Consider the following 15,003-nt stretch of genomic DNA (forward strand, 5'->3'; position numbering starts at 1 on the left):
CCTTATTCTTGTTCTTATTGTTTCAGGGAGAGAAAACTACAAAATGGCGAGTGGAGAATTCTTGGGGAGATGAAGATGGAGATAAAGGTGAGTGTCTTTCTGTCTCTCTCTGTCTCTGCATCTCTGTATATATATATATATATATATATATGTGTGTGTGTGTGTGTGTGTGTGTGTGTGTGTGTGTGTGTGTTTGTTTATTTGTGGATGGTTAAAATGATGATGATGATGATAAATGACAATGGATTGATGAAGCAGAAGATGACAACACTCATGACAATGATGACGGTACGATGATAATGATGACAATGATGATGTTGATGTTGATGATGATGATATCGTCGTCATCATCATCGTCATCGTCATTATCGTCATCGTCATCATCGTCATCGTCATCATCGTCATCGTCGTCGTCATCATTTAACATTGGTTTTTCCATGCTGGCATAGGTTAGATGGTTTGAGTGGAGCTGGCAGGGCCGGGAGCTAGCAAGGCTGGGAGCTGGCAGGGCCGGGAGCTGGCAGGGCCGGGAGCTGGCAGGGCCAGGCACTGTACCAGGGTTTGCCATGGTTTCTGCAGTTGGATGCCCTTCTTAACACCAACCACTTTACAGTGTGTACTGGGTGCTCATTGCATGGCACTATCGCCAGTGCTTTTTATGTGGCACCAGCGCCAGTTTCCTTCTACGTGGCACCAACAAGGTCACCAAGTATTAAGCGGGTGTGTGGCCTTGTGCCAGCCATTTGATAGAGTAAAGGTATGTATACATTTATATACATGTACACACACACATACATATATGATACCTTGTGGTGTTTTTAAAAAAGATTTTTGTTTTACCTTTACCATTGCAGGCTACCTGGTGATGTCCGACGATTGGTTCTCAGAGTTCGTGTATGAGGTTGTGATCGACAAGAAGTTCCTACCTGCCGACCTTCTCGAACTCCTCAAAGTGAAACCCACCGTGCTTCCGGCCTGGGATCCGATGGGCTCCTTGGCCCAATAAAACGGGAAGAAGACGAAGAAGAAGCAGAAGCAGAAGAAGAAGAAGAAGAAGAAGAAGAAGAAGACCATGCTGTCCGTGTGCACCCCCTAACTCTTAACCCACAGCCTCTATTGATATAACCCACCCACCCATCCATCTACCCACCCAGATGCGCAGCACGTCTGCCGCAACTCCGAACTGCTCCCACTCTCAGCCCTTTCTTCTGTGTTGCTTTCCATCTCGCTGCCCTTTTTTTACTTGCAGAGACTCGCAGCCAATTAGGTGCCGCCACACTATCTGTGCTGGCTGCTGGCTGTTGCTAGGGTGATGTTTGTTAGGGATCAGGGAGTTTGAACTTTACTAATTACTACCCTACACTTTTCCAGTTGAGGGAACACGGAAGAACTGAATGAACTTTGACCTCAAGGCAGGACCTCATTAAGATAAATAAATAAATAAATAAAAATAAATATATCTTTGTGTATGTTTGTGGCTGTATGTATATATATATATATATATATATATATATGTGTGTGTGTGTGTGTTTATTTATATATATATATATATATATATTTAAAGATATACATATATATAAGACTATACAACACACACACATATGTATGTATATATATATATATATATATATATATATATATATATATATATATATATATATAATATATATATATATATATACATATATATATACATAATATATATATATATATATATATATACATATATATATATATATATATGTATATATATATATATATATATATATATATATGTATATATATATATATATATATATATATATATATATATATGTATATATATATATATATATATATATATATATATATATATATATATATATATATGTATATATATATATATATATGTATATATATATATATATATATATATATATATATATATATATATATATGTATATATATATGTATATATATATATATATATATATATATATATATATATATGTATATATATATATATATATATATATATATATAGATAGATATATATATGTAAATATACAAATATGTTTAAGTATATATACACATATATATATATGTGTGTGTGTGTGTGTGTGTATATATACCACACAGTCGTACACACAGATATTATTTTATTATGTTTTTAATTTCTTTCAAAATTTCTTTCTGTTTAAGTTTGTGTTTCTTTGTTTTATTCTTGAACCATTTCCTTCCGCTAGATTCCACCACATTGGAATCAAAAGTAAGAAAAATGATAATAATAAAATTTGAAGAATTAACCAAATCTGTTTTTCTTCTACTTTGTCTTCTACCTTTCACCTGCTTCAATCATTGGACTGCAGCCATGCTGGGCCACTGCCTTGAAGAGTTTTCTCTTTTATCTTTTGCTTGTTTTACTCATTAGACTGTGGCCATGCTGAGGCACCGCTTTGAAGAATTTTGGTCGAATGAATCGACCCTGGTACTTTGTTTTAAGCTTGTTTTAACAACTCCATCCTTGAAGATACAGATTTGCCATCATGAATTTAGCATGATATTTCCCCAGTTGTGATGGTCTAGTTACAAATCAATATGTACCAGCTACTTTATCATAGACACCAGAGTTTGTCTCTCCCAGTGCGTTCAAATTGTTGCTTTTATTATTCATCCAAAAGCCGATGCAGAAAACATTATGTTGTAAGGCACTTACAACGTAGACTAATAACAGATGAGCTGCGGACAGGAAATTCACTGCAGCCTAGCTGCAGAGAAGGGACTTGCAGTGAGGTGAGTGAAGACTCTGACACCAGATTGCTGATTGTATTTGCCCTCACAAGGTGTAGCTGAATGAAACGAAATAAACAATACACCAACACTCTTGTTCCTGGTTATTTTTTATGTATAGCTTAAAGTTATAACGAACAATAAATAAAGCTTCTGTTAATTGTTTGCGAGTGTTGTTTATCATTTTATATGCAGCCAACAAGCAAGCCCAACATGCGACAACCCTTGTATTACTGTTTATGCAGTTCAGCAAATTACCTGGATGAAGGGCAGAAGATTTTTTTTTGCAACATCTCTGTTGGTAACAAAAAAGCCCCTCCCTCAGAATGAAAGGCAGACTGTATGATACCTGTGTGAACAGCCATGCTCCATGGCAGTGAAACGTGGGCTGTGACCGCAGAGGACATGCGAAGGCTTGAAAGAAATGAAGCTAGTATGCTTCGCTGGATGTGCAATGTCAGTGTGCGCGTATAATAGAGTGTAAGTGCCTTGAGAGAAAAACTGGGCATTAGAGACATCAGAGGTGATGTGCAAGAGAGACAAATGTGCTGGTATGGTCATGTGATGTGTATGGATGAAGACAGTCGTGTAAAGACGTGCTGGTCTCTAACTGTGGAGGGAACCTGTGCAAGAGGTAGGCCCAAGAAGACATGGGATGAGATGGTGAAGCATGATCTTCGAATGTTGGGCCTCACGGAGGTGACGACTAATGACTGAGACCTTTGGTGATATGCAGTGCTTGAGAAGACTCATCAAACCTAGTGATGAGTCTTCTAGCCACAAAAACTTAGGACTCTTAATGACTATGTATTATAGTTTGTCTGACAATGAAGCCAGTGCCTGTGCCATGTGAAAAGCACCCAGGCCATTCTGTAAGGTGGTTGGCGTTAGAAAGGGCACCCAGCTGTAGACGTCATAACCATACCAGACCGTAAAGCCTGGTACAGTCCTGTCAAAGCATCGAACCCATGCCAGTGTGGAAAACAGACGTTAAAGGATGATGGTAATAATTGAAGGCTTACAAAAAAACCCAAAAAAAACGAAGTACTGGAGTCGAACCATTCGACTAAAAAATTATAAGATTCTTCAAGGCGGTGCTCCAGCATGGCCGCAGTCTTAATGACTGAAAGAAGAAAAATATATTTAGCGTAGAAAAAATAATTTGAGGATCTCCTCTCCAATCGCGGACATTGTTAAATGCATATTTTTTAATGAAATTTTCCAGAAACACATTTTATTTGACACAGATTACGATTATAGGAGAACAAGAAAACGGGAGTATCTTCCCCTTGACCATAAATTTGGTTAAATACATGTTTTTTTTTTAAATAAAACATCCTTGAGATAAGTTTACGAGGTAGATAACGATTAAAACTTTTTTTTTTTCAAATTTTATCAAAATAATCGTATTCTACATCCTTCAAAAGGCATCCCTGGAATATTTCATTAAAAAAAATGCAATTTAAGAAAATTAAAAGGAAACGTGTATTTGTGGTGATGGTGGTGATGGTGGTGCAGGTGGTGGTGGTGGCAGACGATAAATTGCTAACGACACCGGAAGAAGCGAGAGCGCTTCATGGCAGTCTTTCTCTCCCCCTCTCTCTCATATACATATTATCTTTTACACACTCATTCTCTCTCTCCTTTCTTTTTATATTTTCTCCGTAAAACATTCTCTGTTCTTTCTCTTCCAATAACAATAATCTACTGATAATATTTAACAACTAAACAGTTTAGGACTCGTTACTGTCGATAACAAAAACATGATTTTTTTATTACAATTAGCGGCTTTCATGATTTATATATTTTATGCGGGATCAACTTCCGGGATCGATTACGCTGGCCTCTCCTTCTCCTCTCACTCTCTCTGATAGACCTAGCGCTCTCTTATTTCTCATCTCTTACCACCACCACCACCACTACAACCACCGTGTGAGTCATCAGGTGGTCATTGGATCTGTTAGAAATAGCAGCTAAATCTCTCTCAAATTACACACAGTATGTCTTTAAAAAAAAAAAAAAGAAAATCGGACATATTGGATGATATGATCTTGATCCTAGATTTTATTATTATATCTGAAAAAAACAAACAATAAAAAGACTTGATAGTCATGGCTAGAACGTCTTCAACTGGGCTAAACGACAACAACGACTGTAATTAAACCAGCATAATCGCCGATGATCATTTTGCATGCCGAGCCGACGGCTGCCCTGGGCTAAATAATAACAAACATCGCACCGCTCACTTTGGCTATCACCACCACCACAATTATGACATTCCTCCACCCTCGCTATCTTCAGCACTTATACGTGCTTCCCCACCACAGGTGCTACTACCTTACCCACCACCATCGTCCTTCTACGTTCACTATCCACCACCACGTCCATCTCCATCACAAATCCATCCCCACCCTCTTCAGCACTTACACGCCCCTCCCACCACTACCACTACTGCAACGACGTAGCTGCCGTCGTCTGCACGACAGCGACCTTCCCTCCCACCGCTACTACTACATTCACCACCACCATCTTTATCACTAAACTACTACTATAACGTTCTCCGTCCCCGACCTCTTCAACTATTATCACAACTTCCACCACCATCACCACCACCTCGGGGACCACTACCACCATCTTCATCAGTAATATATCCCATCAGTAATATATCTTTATATCACTTTCCCTCTCTTTCATCTCTTTGTTTATCTATCCTTCTCTCTATCTCTATCACTATCTCTCTCCCACCACCACTACCACGTTAATTATTACTTTTATGTTTCTCCTTCGTCTCTCTCTCTCTTTCCTCTTCTATCTATCTATCTCTCTGTTCGTCCCTCACTATCTGTCTCTCCCTCTCTCTCTATCTCTCTGTTTGTCCCTCACTATCTGTCTCTCCCTCTCTCTCTATCTCTCTGTTTGTCCCTCACTCTCTGTCTCCCCCTCTCTCTATGCTTCTCTTCCTCCCACCACAACCACTGCTACCACCTGTTAATTGTAAGGAAAAAATGTCGTCTGGCTTTCACAGCCGTGCAGACGCTGTTCCGGTTTAGCAAATCCATCGATGGTAACATCGCATCATCACCACCATTCCCGGTGCGAATTTCACTGAGATTTGTCCGGAACACCTTGCTCCACACAGCTAGCTACCTCATTTCTCCGTCCATCCACCCGTTGTGTATGTTTTGGCTGCTTAACCGTCTGCTGGTTTCGATGAAGCCATGTACTCGCTCTTTCAGCTGGTCCGGTTACTCACCGTCGAACAAGATACAGACTCTCCGACTGACTTCCAGCCAAATATTGCCCAGTTTGCGTGGCGCCAGGCCAGAGACACCAGCCTCTTAGCACTCGTCTGTTCAAATGGTCAGTATATATATATATATATATATAGATGCATGTATGTTAGGTACTACTAAAGCAGCGCGGACCCGAACGCGCAGTCGCGCGTCCGCGCTAGCTAGTCTTGAGTGGTCGATCCTAACCCTAACCCTATCCCTAACCCTAACCCTAACCCTGTCCCTAACCCTAACCCTAACCCTATCCCTAACCCTAACCCTAACCCTAACCCTGTCCCTAATCCTAACCCTAACCCTATCCCTAACCCGCGTGTGCAAATGAATACGTGTTTAGGGTTGGGGTTAGGAATAGGGTTAGGGTTAGGATCGACCACTCACGACTAGCTGGCGCGGACGGGCGACTGCGCGTTCGGGTCCGCGCTGCTTTAGTAGTACCTGTATGTTATATATGTATATCTGTGTGTATATATGTTGTGTCTAGGGAGAATCAGGTGCGTATATAGTTGTATGTATAGGTATAGGAGGTGTGTGTGTGTGTGTGTGTATATATGGATAAATATTTAGCAAACGTAACGGAATAACTCAAGATCGGAGAGTTTCGTTGGTAATTGCCATCGTAAGAAACTCGCGGACCTTGAGTCGCCCTGTTTCTTCTGGATATTAATAAAATGGTAAATTTTCAGATTAACACCCGCACGATCTTCACTAGGGTCTTAGGGTCAGGGTTTAGGGTTACGATTAGTGTTAAGGTTACGGTTAGGAACGGAATTCCCTATCCCTAACCGTAACCCTAAACCCTAACCCTAATCCTAAAACCCTAATCCTAAAACACTAGTGAAAATCGTGCGGGTGTGAATCTGAAAATTTACCATTAAAGTATATACATATACTCATGTTTTGAATTCTAGTTTTCCTGTGTGCATCAACGTATATATGCATGCGTGTATGTATGTATGTATGCATGCATGTATGTATGTGTGTATGTATATGTGTGCGTATATATATATATATATATATATATATATATATACGCGAGATTTGTTATTTATGTATATGTTACGTGTGTGTGTGTGTGTGTGTATGCATATTTATATATATATACAAATATAAACGTCTGTACATAGAATCGAATGAACATCTATAAATGTAGACATGTTTATATATTTTGTTTACGTCATTGGAAAGATTTAACGAATATGTAGAACTGCATTTTCATGTTTTCTCTCAGCATATACACACGCTTATATGTTGTGTGTGTGTGTATATATATATATATATATACATGAGCCATTGTGTACAAGTATGTATTTATATTATTCTTTTACTTGTTTCAGTCTTTTGACTGTGGCCATGCTGGAGCACCGCCTTTGGTCGAACAAATCGGTCTAGGACTTACTCTTTTGTAAGCCTAGTACTTATTCTATCGGTCTCTTTTTGCCGAACCTCTAAGTTGCGGGGACGTAAACACACCAGCATCGACTGTCAAGCGATGGTGGTGGGGACTGACAGGGACATATAAACACACACACACACACACACACACACACACACACACACACACACACACACATGTATATATATATATATATATATATATATATATATATACGATGGGCTTCTTTCAGTTTCCGTCTACCTAATTCTCTCACAAAGCTTTCGTCAAGGTGCCACGCAGTGGGACTGAAACCGGTGTCATGTGGCTCGTAAGCAAGCTACTTACCACAAAGCCTGTTACATACGTCTACAGCCACCAAGACCGTATACATGCCTACTTTTCACGTTGTTCTGCTAGAAATAACAGCCAAACAACCCCCCCAAACACCTAAACCTCGCCACCTTAGAAAAAGAAACTTCGGATAATGTGTTCAAGAATTCATGGAGGTAGAAACGAAAAAAAAATCCCCCCCAAAATCTCTGAAAATGAAATTATCAGAGCTGAAATACCTTTAATCATAGGCCTACCCGATAAAGCATACCTGTGGTTAAACATCGTCAACAAAACGCCCACTTAGCACGAGTTGTGCATACCACATGATTATAGATAAGATTTAACGGGTATATACACACTATATATATGTGTGTGTATATATATATATATATATATATATATATATATATATATATATATATATATATATATATATATATATATATATATATTCGCACGCACGTATGTTTTCAATTTATGTATTATTCCATTTATATACGCTTTATTCGTGGTTCATATACGCTCGTTAATATGGTATCCATGTCAGTGCTTATAAACAACTTCAGCTATATGAATATACATGCATGCTTAAATGTACAGGGGCTGTGTGGTTTGTTTCTTAACCATATGGTTCCGGGTTCAGTCCCACTGCGTTGCACCTTTGGGCAAGTGTCTTCTACTACAGACTCGCGTAGACCAAAGTCTTGTGAGTGGATTTGGTAGACGGAAACTGAAAGAATCCCATCATATATATATATATATATATATATATATATATATGTGTGTGTGTTTGTGTGTGGTCGTGTCTGTCCACCACGACCACTTGGCAACCGGTGTTGTTTTGTTAACATCTTCATAACATAGCGGTACCTGGCTTTAATAAGAAAAAAAAAAAGAAAAAATTACTGGTGTCGATTCAGTTGACTAAAAATTAAATACACAACCGAAAGAGCTACTAATAGTTTCATGCTTTTATGATCCTTGAACAGGCATATTTATAAAATACGTCATGCATATTAAAGCAATCTTTCAGGCTCTGTTTATGCATATATTTGCAATGTCCTGTACCCAGATATGCACCTATATATACAGGTAGACGTAGGTATGCACATACCTGTACGTATATATATGCATATACTCATTTATTATTTGTTTTATATACATATATATATATATATATATATATATATATCTATATATATATACATATATATATATATCTTTAACATTTAAACTGGCCAAGATATTGTTTCATGTTCTAATCAGTTAGATTTAGCCTATCCTTCAAAGCCGTTCTAAAAATATACAATCACAACATCAAAATTTCAAAGGTATGAGATAATTCATGACTACTTCAGAACAATACTCTTTTACTATCTTTTACTCTTTTACTTGTTTCAGTCATTTGACTGCGGCCATGCTGGGGCACCGCCTTTTAGTCGAGCAAATCGACCCCCAGGACTTATTCTTTGTATGCCTAGTACTTATTCTATCGGTCTCTCTTTTGCCGAACCGCTAAGTTACTACGGGGACGTAAACACACCAGCCTCGGTTGTCAAGCGAAGTTGGGGGGACAAACACAGACACACATCACAAACATACACACACACATACTTATATATATATACATATCTATCTATATATATATATATATATATATATATATATATATATATACACATATATATATATATATATATATATATATATATATATATATATATATACATATATACATATATATATATATATATATATATATACATATATACATATATATATATATATATATATATGTATATACGACGGGCTTCTTTCAGTTTCCATCTACCAAATCCACTCACCAGGCTTTGGTCGCCCCGAGGCTATAGTAGAAGACACTTGCCCAAGGTGCCGCGCAGTGGGACTGAACCCGGAACCATGTGGTTGGTAAGCAAGCTACTTACCACACAGCCACTCCCGCAGAATAATCTGAATGTTAAAGAGATATACACTATGTACACACACACACACACACACACACACACACACCTGCATATCTGTATATAAATGTTCTTTCTCTCTTTCTTTCTATTCTCATTGGCTCATTGACCTATGGATAGGTCATCTGTTGATATACTGGAGTGTACCTGGTCAACGGCCCAAGTCAAGGTTACTGCCATGGCTGGAACAACGTCCAATAGTCAGCCTTTGTTTCGACCCGTCCGCTACCTGGTTGTTGGTCATCACTACACAGATCGACATGTTTATCATCCCGGCATTATCATTAATGGTATGTACTTTCAAATCTCTTCAGGCTCTTGTTTTTTGTTTTGTCTTCTTTTGTCTGTGGTTAATTATTCTTGTCTTTGAGTTTTCGGCTGAAATCTTTGGCATTATGTCATGCTTGAGAAAGGCGGCGAGTCTCATGGCTGGCCAGTAACGTATTTTTCTGCAATGTATGGATAATTCATCCTGATCACGCTATTTATTAACATTATCACGCGTTTGAGAAATAAATATATTTCTGTTTCTTATTTATTTTTTATTCAATATCCAGGATCCCCAGAGCAAAGTAGATGCAACGTGGAAGAGAGATGATGCCACACATATAAGATTTAAGAAACCCAAAGGTAACTCTCTTTTACTTGTTTCAGTCATTTGACTGTGGCCATGCTGGAGCACCGCCTTTAGTCGAGCTAATCGACCCCAGGACTTATTCTTTGTAAACCTAGTACTTATTCTATTGGTCTCTCTATTTGCCGAACCGCTAAGTTACGGGGACGTAAACACACCAGCATCGGTTGTCAAGTGATGCTGGGTGGACAAACACAGACACACAAACATACATACACACACATATATATATATACATATATACGACGGGCTTCTTTCAGTTTCCGTCTACCAAATCCACTCACAAGGCTTTGGTCGGCCCGAGGCTATTGTAGAAGACACTTGCCCAAGGTGCCACGCAGTGGGACTGAACCCGGAACCATGTGGTTGGTAAGCAAGCTACTTACCACACAGATATTTAGTTGTAACTTTGTCCCTATCCTATTTCCTTTTATTTCACGGTTTCATTAACTCTGGTCTTAGATGCTCCTGCTTTGGGTGACACACCTGGCAGTCAGAATGCTCCAGCACGACCAGTCACCAGCCACACTGCTGACTCTAGCAGGAGACGACTGCTATCTTGACTGCTGTGATGTTTTTTTTTGCACTTTGAGCTGTTTATGTAGATTGAGGCTTTTCCTGAGGACAGGGTGCTAACCTGAAACCCAACTGCTTGCATTTAGGAAAGGGACTATAGCTGGGGCTGCCTTTGTTGACTGTTCTCTCACCTTCAGTCATGGACCACCTGGTCATTGGTCTTCTTGAGACACCTTGACCTTGGTAATTGCTGCAGCTTTTCTGCTTGCGGTTGTCTTCGGTCAAGGACACCTGGTCATTGCTCTTCGTGAGATACCACACCCCTAGTTGGTGGCCATACCTCCTCCATCTGCCTGGTGGTGCTATGTTAACACCTCACCCTCATGGACATAAGCCCGCCACCTGAGGCCATGCGCCAGGGTGTGACACTTGGAGTCAGCACGATAGAGACTTACTGATGTGTGAGAGCCAGTGATACCATCCACCCTACCAGATAGGGAGTAGAATGCTAGGTACCAAAGGCATGATTTTAACCCAGACAATTCTTATTTGTTGACCTTTAATCTGACTTAATCTGCTTGCTATTTTAATCTATATCCTATTCTATCTTATCCTCCTTAGGTTTTCCATCGGCACTCTGTTGGTGGCACACACTGACCGGTTATGACGTCGCCATTGTCGGAACATCGGTGAGTAAATAGCATTCTTTTGCCATTTGTCTTAGCTTTTAGTATTTCCTATTTTAATTCTTCGCTACTAACGAGTGAATTGGCGCATGCATCGAGCATGGGTGTGTAGTTAAGAAGTTTGGTTCGGAACCATGTGATAAGAGGTTCCCTCCCACCGTGTGGACAGTGTCAGATAACATCCTATGGAGGACTAATAGCTACTGCTATTTAGCCCCAGGAAACACCGTCTCCAGCTGGCCATGACACATTTTCTGTGTCCTTATGTTTCCAAGGATTTCTCAAGGCTAGCACTGGCAACGATCTCGATTCCAATGTCTTTTCACGTGCCACCAGCACAAGTGCCACCAACGTTGCCTTCCTGGCACTTGTGCTGGTGGCACGTGAAAAGACATTGGAATCGAGATCGTTGCCAGTGCCGCTGGACTGGCTCTTGTGCGGGTGGCACATAAAATACACCATTTGAGCGTGGCTGTTGCCAGTACCCCCTGACTGGCCTTTGTGCGGGTGACACGTAAAAAGCACCCACTACACTCTCGGAGTGGTTGGCGTTAGGAAGGGCATCCAGCTGTAGAAACTCTGCCAAATCAGATTGGAGCCTGGTGTAGCCATCTGGTTCAGCAGTCCCCAGTCAAATCGTCCAACCCATGCTAGCATGGAAAGCAGACGTTAAACGATGATGATGATGATGAGTACTAACAAGACATCTATGTTAAGTTGGATGTAACGACTACCTTTTGATAATACTGTTTCCATTGCTAATAATTAATATATATTTTTTTTTTCTTCCATACGAAATTCTGTTCCCAGTTGGGTGAGCTTGTATTTGTCAACCTCCACACAAAGCGAGTTTTGGCAAACACCAGCATCCAGTCATACATTGTCAAACTTGATCTGATATTTGATGATGAACAAGTCAGTCGACATCTTCTGGTAAGTTCGTTTCCATTTGTATGTGTGTGCATGTGTTCTTTTTTGCTTTATTACTATTATTATGTGGAGGCGCAATGGCCCAGTGGTTAGGGCAGCGGACTTGCGGTGGTTAGGGCAGCGGACTCGCGGTTTCGATTCCCAGACCTGGCGTTGTGAGTGTTGATTGAGCGAAAACACCTAAAAAGCTCCACGAGGCTCCGGCAGGGGGATGGTGGCGAACCCTGCTGTACTCTTTCACCACAACTTTCTCTCACTCTTACTTCTCGTTTCTGTTGTACCTGTAATTCAAAGGGGCCAGCCTTGTCACACTGTGTCACGCTGAATATCCCCGAGAACTACGTTAAGGGTACACGTGTCTGTGGAATACTCAGCCACATATACTCTGGCAATGATCATGTTCGGACAGTGCTGTTAGTGCTCCACTGGCACAGGTGCCAGTCATCGAATATGGTTCAATTACGATTTCGATTTCACTTGCCCCAACAGGTCTTCGCAAGCAGAGTTTAGTGATATATACATACATATATATATATATATATATATATATATATATATATATATATATATAAAAACAAATAGTAAATGAGTATATGCATATATACGTACAGGTATGTGCATACCGACATCCACCTGTATGTATAGGTGCATATCTGGGTACAGGACATTGCAAACAAAACGTAGACGAGAAAACACACAAGCCACATAGAGAACATTCTTCTTCATCAGCTACCCCCGTTTTAACACCGGCGTTTCGAAGAGCTGGGCAGGACGCATCGATATATATATATGTATATATATATATATATATATATATATATATATATATATATACATTTATATCTAATTTAACAGGTCACATCGAAAAAAGGGTCACAATGGCAGCTACTTTTGGAGAAGTTAAACAGGTCAGAATGGTACCAGGAAATTGAGTTGGTGTCCAAGAGTTCCCTCTTGTCTGCAGATGATACCTACAGTAACGTAGTCAGCATCATTGACCGAGCAGGTTAGTATGTTTTACTATCTCTCTTTGTATCCATCACTCTACCACTTATCTCCTCCTGTCTTTTTTTGTCTGTCTGTCTCTTTCTCTTTATGCATCATCTCTCTCTGTCTCTCTTTACCTCTCATCCCTCTGTTTCTTTGTTTCTATCTGTCTATATATCTATCCATCTATCTGTACATCTGTCTGTCTGTCTACCCCTGTCTGTCTGCCCTTGTCTGCCTGCCCCTGTCTGTCTACCCCTGTCTGTCTGCCCTTGTCTGTCTGCCCCTGTCTGTCTGCCCCTGTCTGTCTGCCCCTGTCTGTCTACCCCTGTCTGTCTACCCCTGTCTGTCTACCCCTGTCTGTCTACCCCTGTCTGTCTACCCCTGTCTGTCTGCCCTTGTCTGTCTGCCCCTGTCTGTCTGCCCCTGTCTGTCTGCCCCTGTCTGTCTACCCCTGTCTGTCTACCCCTGTCTGTCTACCCCTGTCTGTCTACCCCTGTCTGTCTGCCCTTGTCTGTCTGCCCCTGTCTGTCTGCCCCTGTCTGTCTACCCCTGTCTGTCTACCCCTGTCTCTCTACCCCTGTCTGTCTGCCCTTGTCTGTCTGCCCCTGTCTGTCTGCCCCTGTCTGTCTGCCCCTGTCTGTCTACCCCTGTCTGTCTGCCCCTGTCTGTCTGCCCCTGTCTGTCTGCCCCCGTCTGTCTACCCCCGTCTGTCTACCCCTGTCTGTCTGCCCCTGTCTGTCTGTTCCTGTCTGTCTATATCTATCTCTGTCTATCAGTCTGTCTGTCTATCTCTCTATCTATCTATCTAGCTACCTACCTACCTACTTATCTATCTTCCTACCTGCCTGTATGTATATATATATATATATATATATATATATATATATGTCTATCTGTGCATGTATGTCTGTCTGTCCACTTCGCACTCATCTGTCTCACTGTGCAGTCAAATCGTCCAACCCATGCTAGCATGGAAAGCGGACGTTAAACAACAATGAATGATCTATCTCTGTGATCTAAATTAAAACCTTTTATCAAAATTTCATGTTGATTTATGCTGCCAAATCACACCCTACTGTCTTAAAAGATTGGAATGTATTGGATAATATAACTATAAAGAGGCAATGTAAGGATGGTCATAGCTAGATTGCATTCTAATCATAGATTTCCTTGATAGAGGTTGTTCGAGGACTCAACAACAAAAACAATGTCCTGCCCATTCATGCCCACCACCTGTCTTTCAAAATGTTTTTCTTTATTTCTCTTTATCCATTGGCTACTTCACCTCACCTTGTTAATCCAGCCGGCTATCAGGACCTTTTCTGGCCAGTCTACTTCCCCCAATTCGGTCGTTCCATCCAGCTGTCTCCACAGTACGCCAAGGGACGACAGCTCGTTGCTGCACACTGCTGCCGCACCTGTTCCTATCAGGTAAGTTGATTGTGGCTTTTCTTTGTTTGTGCCCCCCCCCCATCTCTCTCTCTCTCTCTCTCTC

The 15,003-nt window shown here is 40.4% G+C and overlaps 2 protein-coding genes across 3 annotated transcripts in view; both read left to right on the forward strand.

Moving 5' to 3' along the window:
• LOC106869468 (bleomycin hydrolase) overlaps window positions 1-1,041 on the forward strand; it is a 64,820-nt gene extending 63,779 nt beyond the window's left edge. For both annotated transcript variants that reach the window (XM_089346207.1, XM_089346208.1), the window contains 2 exons: window positions 27-87; window positions 855-1,041. In XM_089346207.1, coding sequence (XP_089202333.1) covers window positions 27-87; window positions 855-1,006 — 213 coding nt within the window. In that variant the 3' untranslated portion in view covers window positions 1,007-1,041. The remainder of the gene's footprint in view (window positions 1-26; window positions 88-854) is intronic.
• Window positions 1,042-5,759: 4,718 nt separating this feature from the next.
• LOC106869467 (uncharacterized) overlaps window positions 5,760-15,003 on the forward strand; it is a 37,490-nt gene continuing 28,246 nt past the window's right edge. Inside the window, exons 1-7 of the mRNA XM_089346137.1 lie at window positions 5,760-6,129; window positions 9,873-10,042; window positions 10,310-10,382; window positions 11,524-11,591; window positions 12,399-12,521; window positions 13,374-13,524; window positions 14,812-14,939. Coding sequence (XP_089202263.1) covers window positions 5,988-6,129; window positions 9,873-10,042; window positions 10,310-10,382; window positions 11,524-11,591; window positions 12,399-12,521; window positions 13,374-13,524; window positions 14,812-14,939 — 855 coding nt within the window. The 5' untranslated portion in view covers window positions 5,760-5,987. The remainder of the gene's footprint in view (window positions 6,130-9,872; window positions 10,043-10,309; window positions 10,383-11,523; window positions 11,592-12,398; window positions 12,522-13,373; window positions 13,525-14,811; window positions 14,940-15,003) is intronic.

Source organism: Octopus bimaculoides, chromosome 30 (assembly GCF_046866305.1).
Source record: "Octopus bimaculoides isolate indiv1 chromosome 30, ASM4686630v1, whole genome shotgun sequence".
Classification (NCBI taxonomy): domain Eukaryota; kingdom Metazoa; phylum Mollusca; class Cephalopoda; order Octopoda; family Octopodidae; genus Octopus; species Octopus bimaculoides.